This window comes from Penaeus japonicus, unplaced genomic scaffold, assembly GCF_977035675.1.
Source record: "Penaeus japonicus unplaced genomic scaffold, GWHDUDI00000001_assembly GWHDUDI00000001, whole genome shotgun sequence".
NCBI classification, from domain to species: Eukaryota; Metazoa; Arthropoda; class Malacostraca; order Decapoda; family Penaeidae; genus Penaeus; species Penaeus japonicus.
The window spans coordinates 24556808-24576807 of NW_028234403.1; the positions used below are offsets into that span (position 1 = coordinate 24556808).

Genomic DNA, 20000 nt, shown 5'->3' on the forward strand with positions numbered 1-20000 from the left:
GGAGGAGGAGGAGGAGGAGGAGGAGGAGGAGGAGGAGGAGGAGGAGGAGGAGGAGGAGGAGGAGGAGGAGGAGGAGGAGGACTGAAGGAGGAGGGGGACTGAAGGAGGTGGAGGAGGACTAAAGGAGGAGAAGGAGGAGAAATCAAAGTTGAAATAGGTTCATATCTACTGTTCTTTAAATCATAGTATTTTCTTTTTCAATCCTTTCATTATTATGATCAGTAGTTTTGCTTGATCTGGGAGTGAAAAGATGGAGATGAAATGGAGAATGAGAATATGGGAGAAAGAAAAGGGAATGAATACAGAGGCAGAAAAGATTCTCCCTTTTTTAAAGTAAAGTCAACAACAATTCTTGGGTAAACATTCAGAATAATGCTTCACTACTTAATACCAAAACAGTGGTACCAATGGATTTCTCTCACCTTCTACTATTCCTATATAGTGTTTAATATCTGCAATTCTGCCCCCTATAGGGAAAGGCATGAAGGAGATCAGGGATTCATCCTGCATAAACAATCACCTGATGAGTTTTTGCTTTACCTGATGAGCACTTGTTTTGAAAACGAGCCATCAGAAAATAATATATATTTCAGGATGTTCAATTTATCAATAGACGACAGCCAATGAGATCTACTCCTAGACTGATAGGTCAATCATAAAACTTTTGTGTTCCTTTGTTGTTTGTGAATCTGCGGGCTTGACTTTTCAAGCCTGTTTTGAACAAGCTGATATATCATAAAGCCATATGCATGTTTTGTTAACTTCAAACTTGCTATGGTTGGGAGATCATTGGGTTAGGATTTTGTACACAAAAATGCCCCACTGCAGCACACAGCAGAAGCCTTCCATCTGTGACATTTCTTGAATAATTTAAAGTAAAAAAGTTATTTAATATGGAAATGTAATACTCTCATCAGCTCTTTTGATTCTCATCCTGCATTGAGAAACAATTGATTAGTGTGTTTTGTCTTACCTTGTTTGAACAAGACCCATCTATTGTAAAAAAAAACTAATTTAGGAAGCTCAATTCATCTACGGATGACAACCAATGAGGACAACCCATAGATCAAAAGGGCAATCACAGAAGTTCAAGTTTCTTCTTATTCTTGAACTTGTGGACTTGACACTGAGAGCAAGTTTCGAGCCAGTTGTTGCAATATCTGTACTGGTTCAGTACAGGATACACAATGGCAACACAGGATACACACACCAATAATGTATTCAAAAGGATTATTGCTAAATAAGGAACCAGTCCCATGTCCATGTTTATTTACCAAAATAAAAACTCCAAAAACTCAATGTCAGGTATGACAAATGCTCTAAAAAGGGGAAGGGGGACCTTGGATGGGACTATCCCCAAAATTATGTAAAGTTAGATTTGGTCTTGGATTAGGATTTAGGAGTCGAAAGCTGTTCCAAAAACAGTGCATTCAAAATTCCCAACAAATATTGCTTCAAGCTATGACACAGGCGTGGAGGCAACTGCTTTCGCTGCTCACTGCATGTACCACACAGGTTATAATTTATAAAGAAGCCACATCCTTTGTTTATTTTATTTTACAGTACATGGAAATATCCCATATTTTAAGTGATCTGTAGCTCCTCCATCAAAACACAACAACAATACCCCAAACCTGTTGGGTATGGTGGGTGTGTGGCAAAAGGGAATATCAGACGCATTGTAATCACAGCTACATAAAACAGTCAATATGTATATTGCTTGTGAAAGAATCCTTGCCATAATTGAAAACTTTACCCAATTTATTTATATAACGCCCGGTAAGTTCCATGCTCTCCTCTACTATCAGGGCCCAGATTATATCCATTATACATAATTAGTAAAGAACGAGAGGCATCCATCGGTACGACTTTCGTGGGATGTTTCACAAAAGAGATCAATGAAGTGAATAAGTCCTGAGCTATCTAATTGGTTAAATATCTCCGATATGTATATATCAGTAACCCTATACAAAGTAATTACCTTAGTAAAAAGGAAACTTTCCAACAAGAAATCCTCAGCTCGCGGTGTCCAGCCAGTAGGGTCAAGAACTCTCGTTTACTCACATGTTTTGTGAATCCGCGAACGCCCTCTGCTGAATGGAGCGCTCCTTTAACTTTTGAGAAACGTTCTTTTAGCTTTCTCGAAACACAACACCATTATATTCTTTTCTGAACTTTTATCAAGGAATTGCAATTTTTATTAATCTTTTTAACAAGACGTAATTTTGTTTCGTATTTAGCGTTTGATATTTCATAAATATCAACGAATTGCCTATGCGTAATTCCAGACGGGAATTACCATTTATATGATTAAATTCCATTCTCAATCTCTATAAATATCCGGAAATATTTAGAAAAAAGTGTTTTGCTGACTTTTTACCTACACTCCACAGAACCACAAGCATACGTGTGACCACATTTATTATATCACCCAAAGGAAGACAATCACATACTTCACGTAGGTAAAGGGAAGAAGAGGTTGCAAATCCGCCATATATATACAAGAGGGAAAAAAGGTAACATCGTTCTGATGTTGCCATACATTATCTCTATTTCGCTGATGCAATGCAGATAAGGTTTGCATATTCTAAACTATCTTCCACACACAGGACTATCATCATAGCAGTTTGTAATTTGTTGAATGTGTTGTTTATTCGCGGACTCAATTAAATATCTTCACATCTTGAAACATAGATTGCCTACTGATTATTCACATCGCATTAAATGATAAATAAATACTTAGCCCAGTCCCTGTTTGCAAACTCCCATTGATTTATAGATACAGGTACACCCTGCACCATATATATCAATCTTTGATGGTAAAAAATACATTTATCTTGTTTGTAGGATTCTACATTTTGGTTTGAGAATAATTAGATTCGGATTAAAGTCAGATGAGGCTCCAAGAACTACCCACTAATGGTGCCCCTTGGTCCTTCCCGCCACACCGGCGGCCTTTCCAATGGCTCCCCTTTGGCCGTTCCTGTATTGATTCTCGGGGGCTCCAAATTTTGGTCCTTTGGCTGTTCCTTTAGCCATTTCAATGATGCACGTTTGGTCGTTCCAATGGCACCACTTTAGTCATTCCATTAGTACTCCTTTGCCAGTTAAAATAGTGCCCCTTTAGCCGTTTCAACGGTGACCTTCCGGCCCCTTCAGTAGCCTTCTTGACCCTTTCAATGATTCTATGGCTGCTTCTATGGTGCCCCTTTGACCATTCCAATGGTGCGCCTTCGGCCATTCCAATGGTACCCCTGTAGCCGTTCCAGTGGTACCCCTTTGGTCATTCCAATGGTCTTTATGGCAGTTCCAATGGTGCCCCTTTGGTCGTTACAATAGTGACCCAATAACTTTCCAAGTAGTGCCATTTTGGTCGTTCAAATGGTGATTCTTTGGCCGTTTTAAAAGTGCCCCTTTGACCCCTTCAACAATGCCCCTTCTACTATACAACGCTGCGAGAACCAGATGTCAGATGGCATCATGGTGGAGTGTATAGAAAAAAAAAACAATACAAATTTGTTGCTCTTAATGGGATTCCCTAAAACTTGGAGGCTGCAGTTAAGGTATCGTTACTTTGTGGTACCCCATTTCCTTTGGTGTCTTGAGTACATGCTAACATGAATACTGGAAAATAGCGGTTTTCAAACATTTTCTGTGATGGAACTATAAACTGACGTTTAGCCTTAAAACAGAGTGCATCTTGGGCTGTTCCATGAATTACAACTGTCCGTAACAAAATACACATAGGTTGTATGCCTATAAGATAAACATAAAACTCACTAGAGAACTTAAATAACTTTTAAATTGAATTGAAACTAACATAAGGAGCGTGATGATCTCTAATAACGAATTGAGGCAAGCAAAACATACAGAATAAGTTAAATTAATGTAACATCTTTGGTGAGATACTTCATGGGATGCAGAAACTAAACTTTATATGATTTCAGTTTGTGACAGAAACAAAACTAAATATGTTTTTTTCACTTTGTAATTTTGTGGTACCCTTACGGAAAGTAATGTGACAGTTAGTTTAGGAACCACTGTTTTAAAATATTGGTTTAATTCACACACAATGAAATGCCGAACTGCAGTGGTCGAGATTTCTAATCTAAGGGTTCCTACATGTGTAAATTATATGTTTACTGAAACTTTACAATTTGATGACCTCCCTCAGATTCAACTATACAGCTGCTGGTAGGCACATATAACGATGGTCTGATACTTACAAGATCATGGGACTGTCCGCAGAGAAACCAAATTATGGCATGGTGAAGACGAGAAATGGTGATGAGATGAAAAGTATGCGTACGATAAGAGGTTCCTGAATTCTTTAGGACGAAATAAGCTAGCGTTCCTTAGTCATTCTGGTCTTCGGCTCTACCCTTCGTTATATACTCAGAAAAAAGTTAGCAATTTCTCTACCTCAAAAATATTTTTTTGGCCTTTACCGAAGAATGAGAGTTGCTGGCGTTGCTACCCCTTTTACATTCACAAGATTGTTTTGATTGCAGCAAGAAGCCAATAAATAAAAAAGTTTATTATAACTGGACCAAACTTCGACAGTTATTATACTTTTGGGGAAGCAAGTAGTAGTAGTTTTATTAAGTATCTAAAATTCAGAAAAGAAGAGTGGTTTTCTTCGATTTACAAATACGTTGAATCGCTGATGGACATTCGGTGCCAGAGTTCCTATAAACAGTCCATCTAAAACCATTTCTGACATTTCTAACATGTGTGATAATGGAAAGTAGTCTCGTACATTCAAGCTTTCTGTGATAAATTGGAAAACATTAATTAACTTCCTAAAATTTACCGATAACTCAGCAATACATTTTACTAATACACCACATTACTTATTTCATTCACGCTCTATAACAGTGGTTCTTAACCCGGGAGATTCTTCAAGGGAGGCATAAGTAACTTTTAGGAGGGTGCAAGCTCGGGGGAAGAAGTAGGGAAGTTCTTTATATATTTATTTCTCTTACCAACTATGATAGTGTTTATGGTAATTATCTTATATGATAATTAATATGACATTATGCAATGGAAGTGTGTGTGTGTGTGTGTGTGTGTGTGTGTGTGTGTGTGTGTGTGTGTGTGTATGTGTGTATGTGTGTGTGTGTGTATGTGTGTGTGTGTGTGTGTGTATGTGTGTGTGTGTGTGTGTGTGTGTGTGTGTGTGTGTGTGTGTGTGTGTGTGTGTGTGTGTGTGTGTGTGTGTGTGTGTGTGTGTGTGTGTGTGTGTGTGTTCTACTCCTCAACACCATTGGTCAATATTTCAGAAATAGCATTATTTATGTTATGATAACATGTATGTAAAGAATAGATGCCAATTCTAATAATCCTCATCATGAATCCCTTTGTAATAAATAAGCGATATGATCTCACATCCATTATAGATATATATATATGATATAGTACAAATAAACACATGAATGATATGTAATAGATTTAATAAGAAGATGAGATACGCATATTTTCTTCGACACGTTCTGGCAACACTGGCGAAGTAGCAAGTCTCATAACACGTTGAGGGATGGCAGTGAGCACGGCGCATGGAGAAGGTGGGTTAACGATAATGCTTTACACAATTCGAACTAAGGATATTTATATGATCTTGATAATGATAATACACCATATATACGGGAAACTTCTTGTTCATACAACTGAAGGTTGTGTAATGTCTCTTTGATATTACAAGAAAGTTTTCTGTAGTAGGCTGTTCTACAGTGACTAAAATGAAATCTGAATTATTATGTTAATAGATCATTGAAAGCTAATGTTAATTTTCTGTGGTTTGTGAATAGCAAAATAATTGTGAAAAGTGATGTAACTGTTTTCTAGCTGTTGGATAGAGAAAAAGGAAGGCAATTATTTCATTATTTTATGTAACTGTAACTCGGGTGTTGGAAAAATAGAGAAATGTCCTAAGCTTGGAAATGTGCATGATAGAATGAAATGGAAATTTTTTAGCTGGACTCACCCAGGGCCTGTCAAACACTGACCGTGAAGTTGTGGTATGACAAGGATAAATGTTGACTGTGGCTTACTAATCAAGGCTTTTTCTATCATTGGTTTGGCTGTGTTCTTTCCAAATCCACTTGAAATTTGGTCAGATCTGTATTTTCAGCAGTATAGAAAAGAACAACAAACCCCACCACATATATTCTGGCATGATAGAGCTTTTACTGTTCACTAATTGGATATCTGACTGCCAGGAAAGTCAACAAGCTTCGTCTTTCAAAAAAATATAGGTGTGTCAAAGGTGTGTTGGCCAGTGGTGGATGTGCCATTGTTTAGTTAACATTTACCATTTATAATTTATGATACCTGATCAGACACCTGTTATGACTTCCAGGAAATTGAAAACACATTTATAGCTTTAGTGAGTATTTTTAAATGAAGCTTAGTCTTTCCTTTTTAATATCCTTGTCTAACAATAATTAGGATAAGATCTTTGAATACTTTGGATCAGTTCATGCCATATTGGGCTATGATTTTAAAGATATATCTGTGTGACTCTCACTATGAGCAACATTGCTAATTTGTGTATGAATGTTATCCTATACATATATGTGTGTGCATGCATGTTTGTTTGTTTTTTCATGTGATGTAGGAAACCTGAGCTCATTTTTTAAATATACCAGGCCATAAGAAGTAAAAATTATAATAAATAATACCTCACTGAGGTGAATGTATGATTTAAAATAATGGATTAAAAAATGTACAAGCCATTGAAAGCTTTTAGGCTATAGCAAGTATTACGGAAATTTGTTGTGTTAAATGTGCCAAATAGATCATGAGTCGTCATTTGAATACCTGTCAAATGGAAAACAGCTGATTTGAATCACTGGAAATAAGATACACATTTCTAATACTCATTTAGAGAAGGTGTCTTAAATGACAGCCTCAGATTACACAAAGTTACAAGACATGAGGAATTATGGCAGTTCTTTCATTCATATGATGAGTTATTGGGAAATGCCTATTCATAATGTTTGTCTTTCCCTTTTTATGTGAATGTAATCTGAGAATTCCTAACTCCATCTTCATTTTCAGAATAGTTTGAAGTGTTGGTCAGATATAGACGTCTGAGCCCATAATGCACCCTGATCTCTCACCGCATCTCCACAGTGAAGAATGCAACAAGTTGATCTCCCAGCTCAATAACTGTCATGATGAAGTAAGCTGTAAGAATTGAATATCTTCAAATAATAATGAGTAACAATTATTGTGACATTTGGAAGAAACTTATGATATTTCGATAAGATTTTACTATATTTGTTAAATTAGCAGATGATTGTAATTGTTTTATGTGAGTAAAATATGAAGATGATTGATAATTATCAAAATTTTGTAAAAGGAATCAGATAATAGGATGAATTGAAATGCAAATGCAAAAGTAACATGAACATTAAGTGAATAATTGTTTTTCTCCTGTTTTTCATCATCACCTTCAGTTCCATTTGTCTTCCTTTTTTTATTCTTGTCTTTCATCATCACGTTCAGTTCCATTTGTCTTCCTTTTTTTATTCTTGTCTTTCATTCCATATTTCTTTTTTCTTGCTTTTATTTTGTATTTCCCAACTCAACTGCCTCATTTGTCATTAACTCTTTCTCTTCCTTTATTGTTGTTGTTGTTGTTGTTGTTGTTCTTCTTCTTGTTCTTGTTCTTCTTGTTCTTCTTGTTCTTCTTGTTCTTCTTGTTCTTCTTGTTCTTCTTGTTCTTCTTGTTCTTGTTCTTCTTGTTCTTCTTGTTCTTCTTGTTCTTCTTGTTCTTCTTGTTCTTCTTGTTCTTCTTGTTCTTCTTGTTTCTTGTTCTTCTTGTTCTTCTTGTTCTTCTTGTTCTTCTTGTTCTTCTTCTTCTTCTTCTTCTTCTTCTTCTTCTTTTCTCCTTTTTCTTTTTTATTTCTCCTTTTCTTCTTCTTCTTCTTCTTCTTCTTCTTTCTTTTTCTTTCTTCTTCTTCTTCTTCTTCTTTCTTCTTCTTCTTCTTCTTCTTCTTCTCTTCCTCCTCTTCCTCCTCTTCCTCCTCTTCCTCTTCCTCTTCCTCCTCTTCCTCCTCTTACCTCCATTTATCAAGATGTTTTACTTTCCAGAACAAATTCATGAAGTTCATGGGAGTATGCAATGAGTTTGACAGAGCTGTGTGGAAGTGTTTAAAAGCAGAGGTGAGTTAAAATTAAATTAAATTATGTTACAGTTAATGAAAACAGAATGATATTCAACATGCTCTATTGCAATTATTTTATAATGCCTAATGTAAGACTATACCTAAGCAAATGTCCCTATCCACAGCGCATTGAAAGACGAACGAGAAACAGACTGGCAGGTGAAGAGCAGAGAAAAAAGGTTCTTGACAAAATTCAGGAAGGCCATACCTGGAATAAAGAAAATTGATAGATAGCACTGTTACAACTGACTGATAATATCAGTTAAATCTTATTTTTGTAGCAGTTTTTAAGACAACCATAGATTTTCCACCATGGTTTTTGAAGATGTACCCATAGAAGAGTCTGTGGTCCTAGACCGCAACTATCCAAGTGTGAGTGAGAGATATTTCACTAACTACTATTTTGTACCAGATGACTTAAGCAAGTCTAACTCAGCTAGTGGGTGTGAAAAGTCTGAAAATGGAAAAAATGGTTCAGAAAGTATGAATTCTCAAGGCACTGAGGAAGAGGTAGATAAAGAGAATTCCAATACTTCAGAAGGAGATGGAGAAAAATTACCCTCACCTGATAAAACTGGACATACATGTATCATGGTCCACACCAACAAGTTATGTTTACTGACTCTCTCTCACCACCACCCAGTCCTAGCAGAGAAGAAGCAGATTACAGATGTTAGTAGCTGGAATTTTGTTATAAGACTTTTTTCAGTAAATAGTGTTATATTATTCAGTTTAAGTTTCATTTTCTTGAAGCATACCACATCTCATTTGCATGAGTATTACTCATGATTTGTAAATAGACTGATGCCTTTAAAAAAAATTGAATTTGCTATAATCATGATATATATTTGGGGTGTATTATAATTATCTTATGTAATATTATTTCAGATTAATTTTGATGTGGGCAAATTCAATCGTTTGAATAACCAGGTGTCAGGAAAAGGTAAACGAGGTGCCCAACATATGGGTCTCAGATCTCCAGTATGCATTATCTCATGTTCTGATGGCTCACAATACACTGTCCTAGCAGGTGTGAATGGCAAACTTATTGAGGTAAGGCCAACTTAATGAATATCTTTTTTATATTACAATGTAAATACAGCAGGATATGAAAAATATGAATGTGCCATTGATGTGATTATTGATTCCTCATTATGATTTACAGGTCAATGAACGGCTCACTTCAAATCCCCAGTTGCTGATGGAGCGGCCCAATGCAGAAGGTTACTTGGCCATTGTGTTACCCCCACTGCGGAATGGAGTTTTTGTGAAAAGCAAGCTGTTATCAAAGGAAGAATATGAAGCTCTTGAACACTGAATGCCAGTTGTTCAGTCTATGTATAGATATTCATTATTGATGTATATTATGGCATGGATAGATATTTTTACTTCTGGTGATTTTGCATAAATGTTCTTCATTGTCTTGTAAATAAAAGAACTGGTAGTAAAATAGAGTATTTATATCCAGATACAAAAACCAGACTCTAGTTACTATCATATAAATTTACTGTAGGGAAATCATCATTATTTAAAAAGAAATTTATGTTAACTCGTAGGATAACATTCAAAATTAAGTAATCTCAGAATGTACTTATAACAGTGCTAAACGATAATCAAAGATCGAATGTTACTCTTGGGGAATCATGAGTAACACCTACATATATAATTTCCAATAATTATTAATTTTCTTTTTAATTCACAGCATTTGACTTGTAGAGGAAATATTCTTGTATGGATTTAAAGCACATCCCTCATTTTCCTTAGGATTTCCTAATCATCATCGTGCTTACATTTAGATATGGTATTTATAATGATTTTGACTGAATCAGATAGAATGAAGAAATAAAGCGTGGGAAAGTGTAGAAATATATCACAGACCACTTATGTTAGTTGCAATAGAGATGAAATCAAAATGTAAAAATAAGTTATGTAATTATTTACTTTGCCTCATAAAGTTGATCTATAGTTGTTTTTTTGTACCACCTCAATATTTACACCTTGTTTTCATAAAGACTGGTTAATGATATTTGTAGTTTATTTATAAGAAAAAAAAAAAAAATTACACTTGAACAAATACAAAATGATGGAAAGGTAGAAATATAGGTGGACTTTTTTCCAATTATTGATATAATAATTGATATGATTGATATAAATACCATTCCAACAATCTGATAGGTTCATCCTCTAGCTTTATAATTCTAGATAACTTCAGGCATATGGTACTGACACTCAGAAGATTGCAAGAGTGGAGGCAAATCCAGATCTCTTAGTGTGACAAATTGCTCCCCAACAACAAAGTAATACACACTATGCAAAAATTAATGAATGAGCTTGGCCACAATGTAAATATCTTTGTGCTAAAACTGATGGTCAAATGTCACCTCAAATTATGAGTGAACAGTATTTCCAATAAGTTTTAATATATACATATATGTATATCATTTTTTCTTTGAGAAAGCATGAGAGCCTGTGTCTCCTGTTTACTACTCGTGTCATATTGACATATTAATCAACATGAAAGTGCTACCTTTTACTCCAAAATACCAGAAAGTGCTGAAAAAAATAAGTATTGCATTTGTGCAAGCCTATGCAGTAAGATAGAATCTAAAGATGAATGCTGATAGGTTTAATACAATGGTTCTTAATCTTGTTGGAGATACTGAACCCCACATGGTTCATCCGTGCATTCAGTGAACCCTTTGTATTTAAAAAAAATGAAATATGATTTCCAAATATATGTATTACAATATTAGTGCACAAAATGAACTATGCATCTGTTGCACACAACATCACTGTGTTCAAAGCACAAAACCAAAAAACATGAGTTCCACATAAAAACAAAAACATAACTCAGTGTGTGTGTGTGTGTCTATATCTATCTATCTATCTATATCTATATATATATATATATATATAATATGTATATATATATATATATATATATATATATATATATATATATATATATATATATATATATATATATTTATATGTGTGTATGTGTGTGTGTGTGTGTGTGTGTATGTGTGTGTGTGTGTGTGTGTGTGTGTGTGTGTGTGTGTGTGTGTGTGTGTGTGTGTGTGTGTGTGTGTGTGTGTGTGTGTGTGTGTGTGTGTGTGTGTGTGTGTCTGTGTGTCTGTGTGTCTGTGTGTGTGCGCTTGTTGAATCTATGCAGAAAATAAAGACATGATATTAATAATGATTTCCATCATATGTCAGTTACTTTTTCCTATTAGAAGTAATTTAAACTCTAGGATATGTATAATTTATCTCTGTTATTTAGATTACATTATAAAGTATCACCTTAAGCCATGAGTAAGTGTCAGGTATAAAGACAGCCTAATGATAGGAGAAATAAAGGATTTCTAATACCAATTTCAGAAGGATGTGTCTCGCACATAACCAGGTAAATACTTTATAGAGTGTGCAGACATCTTCATAATGCTAGCTAAAATACCTTCGATGTCAGTCAGATGAATAAAAGCCCTGTTTAACAAAGGCTAACTGGATTACAATGAAAAAATCCAGCCTCAATAAAGTTTTAAATCCCCCGCTTTGACCTTGACAATGACGTCATACATGTAAATACAAACCCCCCCGTCAATCGCCAGGAAATAAGTTCCACCAATCACAAATGTTACCAAGAAATCTCATCCATATTTAAAGATATTTTATATAAACCCGATGTGAATTATATAAAGGTTTCCAAGAAAAAAATAAGTCTACCGGAGCTAATTCCACGTTTACTTTGCGAAATAAACACGTAAAACTGAGGGTATAGATGGCGTTACGGTTCCTGAAAAGACGACACTTTGTAGAAGACGGACTCACGGAAAGTGGATTGGCAGTGACTCATTCTCATCCTCTGCCTTTGACAAAAATCCCTTGTTTGTGAGCGTGGATTTAAGTCTCGTCACGTGAGAAAGGTGAGCAACGTCTTGTGATAAGGTAGAAGTCGTAGAAGGTTGGTGTTATATATATATTTCGGTTGTTAGAAGGGGAGGAAAAACAGTTTTCACTACAGAAGTTTGGGAAATATTTTCTCAAGTGACAGGAGATAACATCAAAAGATGTAAGGGAAATGTTTAAAGCTCCAGACGACACACTCGAGAAAAAAAGTGATTTGCTTTGCGTTTTTAAGTGATTAATTATAGGGTTTGTCGGTTGTTAGGGACAAATCATGTGATGTCTCCACCAGTTCGTGGCTTTTACATTCCTCTAATTGTGGAAAAGTATCGGAATGTTTACAGTTTGTTGTTTACAATTAGTACAAGGTAAATAGGTCATTTGAGGAATTCTAAGACGCTTCTTTTATGATATAGTTGTTGCAAATTAGAGTATAAAGTAACTTGATTTATAAGCCTTAAAAGGTCCAACCAAATTTTGAGTCTTTTATGTATGATTACTGATAATTGGAAATGTAAACAGTGCTATGGCAACACGAACAGGGGAATTTTCTGCTTTGAACAATGGATGAAATGCTGTTTATATGTTCATTTACACCTTTTTACAGTTTGATGTGTATCAGAACCAATGGTAATTTTTTTTATTGTGTCTAACCCCTTCTTTCTGTTATCATCTTTATATTATAATTATTCTTCTCGTCAACAGAACTTTCAGGATGGAGAGGTAAAGTTCACCTGTCAAAGATCACTGTATACTGGCTAATTTTGTATTGGTATCAAATCTTATTGCACATATTTACCACGTGTGCATTTATGATGTAATCTGAATGTAGCTTTATGAAGTGTGATTTGATACAGGACTGCAGTATGCCTTTTATTGATCCATGACAGATTTTTTTTTTTTTTTTTTCTATGTGCTATCAAACTGGTTTAATAACTTCCATATACAGTGGGGCCTCAACTCTAGCAACTGTAATGGACAGTAAAGCCTTGCTAAAGTGGAAATTGCTAATAAGGAGATAAACTTTAAATTGGAAAAATTGATGTCATCTATCAGGTTGACCCCTCCAGTCTTATTTTGCCTCTTAGAATACCTGATACAATAACAGAACTAGATATAAAAAATATAGATACCTTGATACAGCATTAACCCATTCACAATGGGAGGTATATTCGCCTACTCCTGTTTCCACCAGGAAGACAACAAGCGCGTGACGCTTTGTTCCGGGGTGTTTTCCCACTGTGCGAGGCCGTGCTGAACCTCTCAGAACGTTTTTCACCCACCCTATCCTTATGGTTTGCATGATTGTGTCTGCAATGTAAATGCATATAAAAATATTGCCTTGTTCAGAGGAGGTATCTTAGTCCAGAACATGCTACAGTAATACATTTTTTGTGTTATTTGATTGAACTTTGCCTATTTTCTTCATTTTTATATGATAACTGCCCCACCCGGAAGTCTTCGAGAAAATACTTGACGTTTCAGGACGTCACCCGGAACCGGGGATATTTTTCGATCACGTGATAGGACGTCATCCGGTGGGAATGGGTCAAAGGTAACCCACTCTATATGCCAGGGTCATGCTGTCAAGGTTGGACTAACTCACTTATGATCACAATGCATGTAAGAGTGTTTGTTTTGAGACTAGAACCAACACACTGTGTAACAGCCCATAACAGTGCCTCTTTTATGGATTACCCAAGGATGAATTACCTTGGGGAGAAGGAAAATTACCAAGGAAATAAAAATTAGTTGTGAGTGAATGTAATTTTATAATAAAAACCCAAGGGTTAATGACATTCAAATGTGAAACATTGGCACATGATTGCTAATCCTAGTTCATCCATCACATGTCTAGGATTAGAATAGGGTTTTCAACCTGTTGCTGAACCTGATTTTGCTCTTTAAAAGACTGCTGAACTTGATGCCCCACTGTACTTTTGACAAGGCTGTTGAATATACCTTTATTGTATTACTTGTAACTTGGTGCAAAGGATATGTTCTGTAGCAAGCTAGTGTGCTAATGAATATGTAACACTAAAAGGAAGAAAAGTAATTATTTATTACTAATTACCCGTCACCTCTCTCCCTCCCTCCCTCCCTTTCTCCCATTCACTCTCCCTATTTTGTTTTACTCTGTATTTCTCCTCTTCCTCTTCCTTTTTGTGACAAGTGCTGTTTTTTTATCTCTGAAACTTCCTTAGATATTTTATTTAAAAATTCCTAACAACTACTACTCCTATAATTTTGTTAAGTTAAGCAGACATATCTTTGTCTATGTATTTACATATACATACAGAGAGTATTTCACACCACAGGCTCTCCAAGGATTTTTTTTTTGTAGGTTATTTTTCTTGCTTTTTATTTTTATTTTTTAGACATTTCTTATTTTAATATTCTTGACCTCCACTTTAGTGACTGATATTCTAACTTTTATATTGTTGTTAAGTTAAGTCTTATTCCATATCTACAAAGATTAAAGGACAGAAAGTATAACAAAAGAAGCATACAGGAATGTTTTACTTTTGTTATGCTTGTGATATATCTCACGTTCTATTTGATTTTGTATCATCAATATTACACATTCTTTGCAGCACATCAAGAATGGATTGGTTGTTTGGCCGCAAGATGACTCCTGAGGAGATGCTCAGGAAGAACCAGCGAGCATTGAACAAAGCTATGCGAGATTTGGACCGAGAAAGAGCAAAGATGGAGCAGCAGGAAAAGAAGATCATTGCTGACATTAAGAAATATGCAAAGATGGGCCAAATGGTGAGATTGTTTAAGACAATAGGAATTTTCTTTTTTTCACCACTGAAATATTATATTTACTTTACTGTATTGATTGTTAATATGAGCTTTCAGTTATAACTGTTTTAATGAAAGGTATAAATGGTCAAGGACAGTAAAAATATCATTATGAAATTACTTGCATGTAAGCAAGAGAATAAAAAATTGTAGTGGACAGAGGATAGAAAAAAAATCTGAGTTCCTTATCAGGTGCTTTGCTTTATGTAAGGAGAATTGATTGCAAACTGACTCACACTTTTTAGATATTTTTTAAAGAATATTTTTCTTGTCCACCATAGGATGCGGTTAAAGTAATGGCAAAAGATTTAGTGCGTACTCGTCGCTACACCAAGAAGTTCATCATGATGAAGGCTCAGATCCAAGCCGTTTCACTCAAGATCACTTCCCTGAAGAGTCAGAATGCCATGGCAGGTGCTATGAAGGGGGTTACCAAGGCCATGATGAGCATGAACAAGTGAGTTATTTTATTGTAGAGTTCAGGTTTTAGCATTAACCCATGCTACCTTGTGTCAGTAAAGATAAGGGGGGATGTATTAGTTTTTGGAATTTATTCTTTTTAGAACTAGTGGCTGCTGCGTTTTTGCCCTTTTCTGTTTCCCAAATCAAGAGATAAATATCATTTTGTTTATGACAGGGAATGATGTTCATATCATTGGATATATAAATCTTGAAATTTAGCTTTGCAGAATATTATTTTCTTATGGAATTGTGCCCTTGAATCATGTGTGTTAAAAAAAAAAAATAATAAATTATATATATATATATATATATATAATAATAATAATAATAATAATAATAATAATAATAATAATAATAATAATAATATAGTAGGATACATAGCTAATATGTCATCCAATTTTCCAGGCAACTGAAACTTCCTCAGATCCAGCAGATCATGCAAGAATTTGAAAAACAGACTGAGATTATGGACATGAAGGAAGAGATGATGAATGATGTCATAGATGATGCCATGGGTGATGAAGATGACGAAGAGGAGACGTAAGTTTGTGCTTTTTAGAATGCTGTAAAGTGTTATTTTTCCACATTTATATCTGTGTGCATAATGTTAAAAATTTATACCAGCACTTTCAGGAATATTGACAAGATATTGTGTACACTTATAAATTAATAAACTAAAGCAATTTTCCATTTATAAGTATAAACTTATATTTCATACTTGCTATTTGTATACATATTTATATGAATACTTCATAAAAAGAAGAGGAAGAAAAATATATTGATGATTCTCTAAAATTCTTCTCTGATGCCATGCACTACACAGAAATTCTGAACATTATTGGGTTTGGATTCAGCCATCCTTCCATTCTGATTTAACTGTAAAAATGACTATTGTCATCCATTGTCTGTGCAGTGGTAGTGCCAGGCTGTTTATTTGTTCAGAGCAACTTCTTTTCTAATTCTTTTAATAGTTGAAACATATTCCACAATGTCTTTCTTTTCAAATTCTTTTCATAGTTGAAGCATATTGTATTCCACAATGTCCTGCCAAAATTTGTCTAGGAGAAGTATTGTAATATCTAAATTCCAAATTTTAAAAATTCAAGTGTTCTGTTGGTAATATTGTGTTTGATTTAGTTCATTAGTCAGTCAAATGAGAATTATTGAATATTGTTATGATTAACATACTTATAAATATATTTTAATTATGAATATATATAGTTTACAGAATAACGAATATCCCATGTAATGATACAAAGTATATAATAGAATATATTGAGATTTTCTTATTATTTTCGAAGTAAATTCAGTGTCAAAACCTCTACTAAATGGATAGATGGGTGGATTTTGTTCCATGGAATGGCAATGCTAATGAGATGAATGGCAGAAGGGCAGTTACATCAGGAGGTTATTTTATTATCAGTGCAACTTCATGTTCTGTGTATGCTATTTGCAAATTATCTGTCAAATGAGAAACATTCTTTTTTTAATTTTTTATTTATTTATTTTTATTTTTTGCAGAGATGCTGTTGTATCCCAAGTCCTGGATGAACTAGGCCTTCAGATGACAGAAGGCCTGAGTGATCTCCCATCAGCAGCTGGAACCATTGGTAATCCAACTCCTGCCAACAAGCAGTCTGTGGCAGTAGCAGATGCAGCTGATGATGATATACAGGCCAGACTGGACAACCTCAGGAGAGAGTAATGCTTGGGTTCCAGATGAATGAGAGAGAAATTTATTATTTTTGCTAAGTCCTCACTGAAGCTAAATAAAAGTATGGTAATTAGTCATGCTAATTCTATAAATTATAGTGTTAGTAGTTGTTAGGGAGTTTTAATTTTAAGCCTTCAGTGAATCCCATAGGTTTAAATTTAACTTGAAAGTGGTGTAAAGAAAGAAAACCAAAATTCCCCAGAAGAAACAAACCAAATTGGATATTCCTGTGTATCTTATCAAAACCCAGGTTTAGTATTTGGGATAGAGAAACTAATTTTGTTAATTTGTAAGATGATAATGTCATTTGTCACAAACATTTAACTTGTAACTATTTTTTAAGCTGCAGTAAATTATGTTTATCTTGAAATACAGTAAATTGTGCAGTAAAATACAGTAAAGTGAATGTAGGAAACTATCTGTTTTTTTTGTTTTTGTTTTTTTTGTCTTTTGTTTTTTTTAAACTTGAGTATAGGACCAGGTATGCAGAAGTTTGAGAGTGACAGTGCTAATTTTCCATATTTAGATGATAGCTTATTTAGGAAGTAAAGAATTTCCAAGGTGCCTCATACTTAGGCAGCACTTCAAGTAGCCAGTCATAATTTACAACTATATAGAAACATGGAAGTTGATTATGAAATATGTACCTGTCTTTTTATCTCCTTTTTTTTCCAATATATGAGGTATCAGTGCATCTAGATACTGATAAATAAAAAAAAAGGAAAAAAGACCTCATATGACTTGTAATACGTGCTAGCCAAAAGAAATTGTACTTACACTTTACAAATTCATGTTTTGTTTGTACCACTTGTTTTGTTTGAAGCTTAAATACCTCAAAAGAAAAGCATCCAAAGTTTCATATATTGATTTCTAAGATTAGGCTTATGACTATTACATATTATGAAATTATATTATATTAGCAAGAGTGTAGGTTTTATAAAGCTTGAGTGATTTAGCAAATAGAATATAGTAATGGCTTTCGTGGCCAGGCTGCCAACAAAATCTGGTTCAAAGGTCAATGTTATGGTTGTAATTTTTTAAAAAGACTAGGTTAAGTGGAAATACTGAAGAATACATATGCTTTAAATGTTGATAACTAAAGAAAATGTGATTGTGTTTTTTTTATTTAGTTGTTATCATATAGATAAATAAATTTTTGAAGATTTTACTGTATAACCCTTATTTCATATCTTTATGATTTTAAGAAAAATAACAAACAAGGACAACCAATGTTCAAACTTTAATGAGAAAATTAGTGACTTAGGTACTAAACATAATGTGGCCTTTCATATTTAAGACTTACAACCCTAAATATTTGACATAGAAAAATAAATGAAAATAAATCATGGATTCCTGTCAAATTATAAAATAAATCCTGCAACTTCTACTGAGAACTAGGGAGAAAATTTAGCAGGAAGGTCAAATTGTTTGCATATTTTTTAAAAGAAACTAAAAAATATATATATACTACAAAATAGCATATATAAAGAAGGAAACTAAATTGTTCAATCTTGATTTACAATGAACCTATCAATTGCTACCAGAAGCATAGTCACATAGGTTACTAAATAAAATCCAAAGCATCAGCAACTGCTGACTTTATTAAAACCTAACTCTTAAAATAACATATATTTAGTTCAACATATTAGCTGTTACTAAATAATATAGCAATTATATTCCTTCTTATTTTAGAAAGAAAGGCATTTTTCATATCTTTCAGTAATTTTCATGCTTGTCAGGTTACAAGTAATTGGCGAGGTAATTTGGAATGAGTGTTAGCATAACATTTTGCACAGCTTTAGCAATGTACTGGCATTCTTCTTCAGTCTTCTGCCAGAATAGATCTGAATCCAAGTCTGGGTAACCTTCTAGACCTCCTCTCTCAAGCTGGTCCACCATCACCTGCAGTAAGAGCTTCATGCCTGGCCCTAGAATGACAAGTTCAGTTTGAAATCTTCAATGGGATTTTACATGGTTATATCATGGAAAAGAAATTTTGTGATTTTAAATATAAATGTAGACAGTATAGGTATAGTATGTGCACTGACTTTTGCACATCTTCTGTTCTCAGTTTGGGGATAGTATATGTGAATGATTGTCCATTTTTTCAATTACTTGAACATATAAACCTAACAAGCAGATACTTATATATATATACACACACACACACACACACACACACACACACACACACACACACACACACACACACACACACACACACACACACACACACACACACACACACACACACACACACACACACACACACAAAAAAAAAAAAAACTAGACAAGTCATGCTGTGCTAAGGAAATATGAGAAACAAAGAAAGTTAAGAACAAGGACTACATAAATAAGCAAAAGTTTAAAGATACAAACATGGTAAGCAGTGTCTGAGGACCATGAAGTGCTTCATGGCAAGTCTCTTGACATGGGCAGACTTGAGTCCAAATTTGTTCTTCCAGTTATGACCCATGATGATAATTTTGGCTAACAGTACAGCATCTCGCACATCTGAAAGCATAATTTAAAAAAATATATAGTTTAAATTTGGAAGAACTTCAAGCTTATGTTCATTTGGCCTACATTTACCTATACATGTGAGAAGTATCTTACTTTCTAGGGTCACCTGATCTTTTATATATATATAATTACAGGAATACTTTTTTTCTTTGAATATATTATGATAAAGAGCAATTTTATAGCCATTTTTATGAAGTGTAATAAAATAACAATGATTTAAAAAGCAAATCCGTGAGAAATAAATTACTACTTACTGTCATGCTCTAAGAAGAACTCTCTTTCAAGAACAGAATAACTGGTAGTAACAGTCAGGCTGGAAGTCCCAGCTGGTCCATGTAGACCAAAGTAGATGGCTGGCTGGCCTGAGGATTCCATAGAAGTGATCACATCTTGTAACTGTGGAGGTAGATTCCCCC

At 34.4% G+C, this 20000-nt stretch overlaps 5 protein-coding genes across 15 annotated transcripts in view; 3 read left to right on the top strand and 2 right to left on the bottom strand.

Annotated features, from left to right (window-relative positions):
* The window catches only part of LOC122253029 (uncharacterized), a 13661-nt gene extending 11560 nt beyond the window's left edge, over nt 1–2101 (bottom strand). Inside the window, exon 1 of the mRNA XM_043015785.2 lies at nt 1982–2101. The gene's annotated coding sequence lies outside the window, so the exon portion shown is untranslated. The remainder of the gene's footprint in view (nt 1–1981) is intronic.
* A 3336-nt stretch (nt 2102–5437) lies between these two features.
* Nucleotides 5438–8435, top strand: LOC147472495 (COX assembly mitochondrial protein 2 homolog). Of its 2 annotated transcripts, none has more exons than XM_086537715.1 (4): nt 5438–5564; nt 7060–7183; nt 8098–8169; nt 8297–8435. In XM_086537715.1, exons 2-4 carry the CDS (start codon nt 7103–7105, stop codon nt 8396–8398), a joined length of 255 nt encoding a protein of 84 aa, XP_086393841.1. In that variant the 5' UTR covers nt 5438–5564; nt 7060–7102; the 3' UTR covers nt 8399–8435. The 2 variants fall into 2 exon arrangements, with proteins under 2 accessions (XP_086393841.1, XP_086393845.1); XM_086537719.1 differs by having other exon boundaries at nt 5467–5564; nt 7065–7183.
* A 48-nt stretch (nt 8436–8483) lies between these two features.
* Nucleotides 8484–9621, top strand: LOC122252619 (protein Abitram). Its single transcript, XM_043015186.2, has 3 exons — nt 8484–8843; nt 9060–9224; nt 9337–9621. The coding sequence occupies exons 1-3, from the start codon at nt 8484–8486 to the stop codon at nt 9487–9489; spliced, it is 678 nt and encodes a 225-aa protein (XP_042871120.1). The 3' UTR covers nt 9490–9621.
* A 2317-nt stretch (nt 9622–11938) lies between these two features.
* On the top strand, nt 11939–18229 carry Vps2 (vacuolar protein sorting 2). Of its 5 annotated transcripts, none has more exons than XM_043023087.2 (6): nt 11972–12097; nt 13536–13632; nt 14672–14849; nt 15167–15342; nt 15753–15887; nt 16869–18229. In XM_043023087.2, exons 2-6 carry the CDS (start codon nt 13622–13624, stop codon nt 17050–17052), a joined length of 684 nt encoding a protein of 227 aa, XP_042879021.1. In that variant the 5' UTR covers nt 11972–12097; nt 13536–13621; the 3' UTR covers nt 17053–18229. The 5 variants fall into 5 exon arrangements, with proteins under 5 accessions (XP_042879022.1, XP_042879021.1, XP_086393885.1 ...); XM_086537759.1 differs by having other exon boundaries at nt 11976–12097; nt 13563–13632; XM_043023088.2 differs by lacking the exon at nt 13536–13632 and having other exon boundaries at nt 11939–12097.
* A 416-nt stretch (nt 18230–18645) lies between these two features.
* The window catches only part of LOC122253039 (uncharacterized), a 5871-nt gene continuing 4516 nt past the window's right edge, over nt 18646–20000 (bottom strand). For all 6 annotated transcript variants that reach the window (XM_086537737.1, XM_086537751.1, XM_086537729.1 and 3 more), the window contains exons 6-8: nt 19839–20000; nt 19441–19575; nt 18646–18989 (exon numbers count right to left, since the gene is read on the bottom strand). The exon at nt 19839–20000 is cut by the window's right edge and continues 36 nt beyond it. In XM_086537737.1, coding sequence (XP_086393863.1) covers nt 18802–18989; nt 19441–19575; nt 19839–20000 — 485 coding nt within the window. In that variant the 3' untranslated portion in view covers nt 18646–18801. The remainder of the gene's footprint in view (nt 18990–19440; nt 19576–19838) is intronic.

Excerpts from the sequence above, each read along its gene's own strand:
- LOC147472495 (XM_086537715.1), top strand. The coding sequence starts at position 7,103 with ATGCACCCTGATCTCTCACCGCATCTCCACAGTGAAGAATGCAACAAG. Across the intron at positions 7,184-8,097 it reads TCAATAACTGTCATGATGAA|AACAAATTCATGAAGTTCAT; the intron begins GTAAGCTGTAAG and ends TTTACTTTCCAG. Across the intron at positions 8,170-8,296 it reads GGAAGTGTTTAAAAGCAGAG|CGCATTGAAAGACGAACGAG; the intron begins GTGAGTTAAAAT and ends CCCTATCCACAG.
- LOC122252619 (XM_043015186.2), top strand. The coding sequence starts at position 8,484 with ATGGTTTTTGAAGATGTACCCATAGAAGAGTCTGTGGTCCTAGACCGC. Across the intron at positions 8,844-9,059 it reads AGAAGAAGCAGATTACAGAT|ATTAATTTTGATGTGGGCAA; the intron begins GTTAGTAGCTGG and ends ATATTATTTCAG. Across the intron at positions 9,225-9,336 it reads TGAATGGCAAACTTATTGAG|GTCAATGAACGGCTCACTTC; the intron begins GTAAGGCCAACT and ends TATGATTTACAG.
- Vps2 (XM_043023087.2), top strand. Across the intron at positions 15,343-15,752 it reads GCCATGATGAGCATGAACAA|GCAACTGAAACTTCCTCAGA; the intron begins GTGAGTTATTTT and ends CCAATTTTCCAG. Across the intron at positions 15,888-16,868 it reads GAAGATGACGAAGAGGAGAC|AGATGCTGTTGTATCCCAAG; the intron begins GTAAGTTTGTGC and ends TATTTTTTGCAG.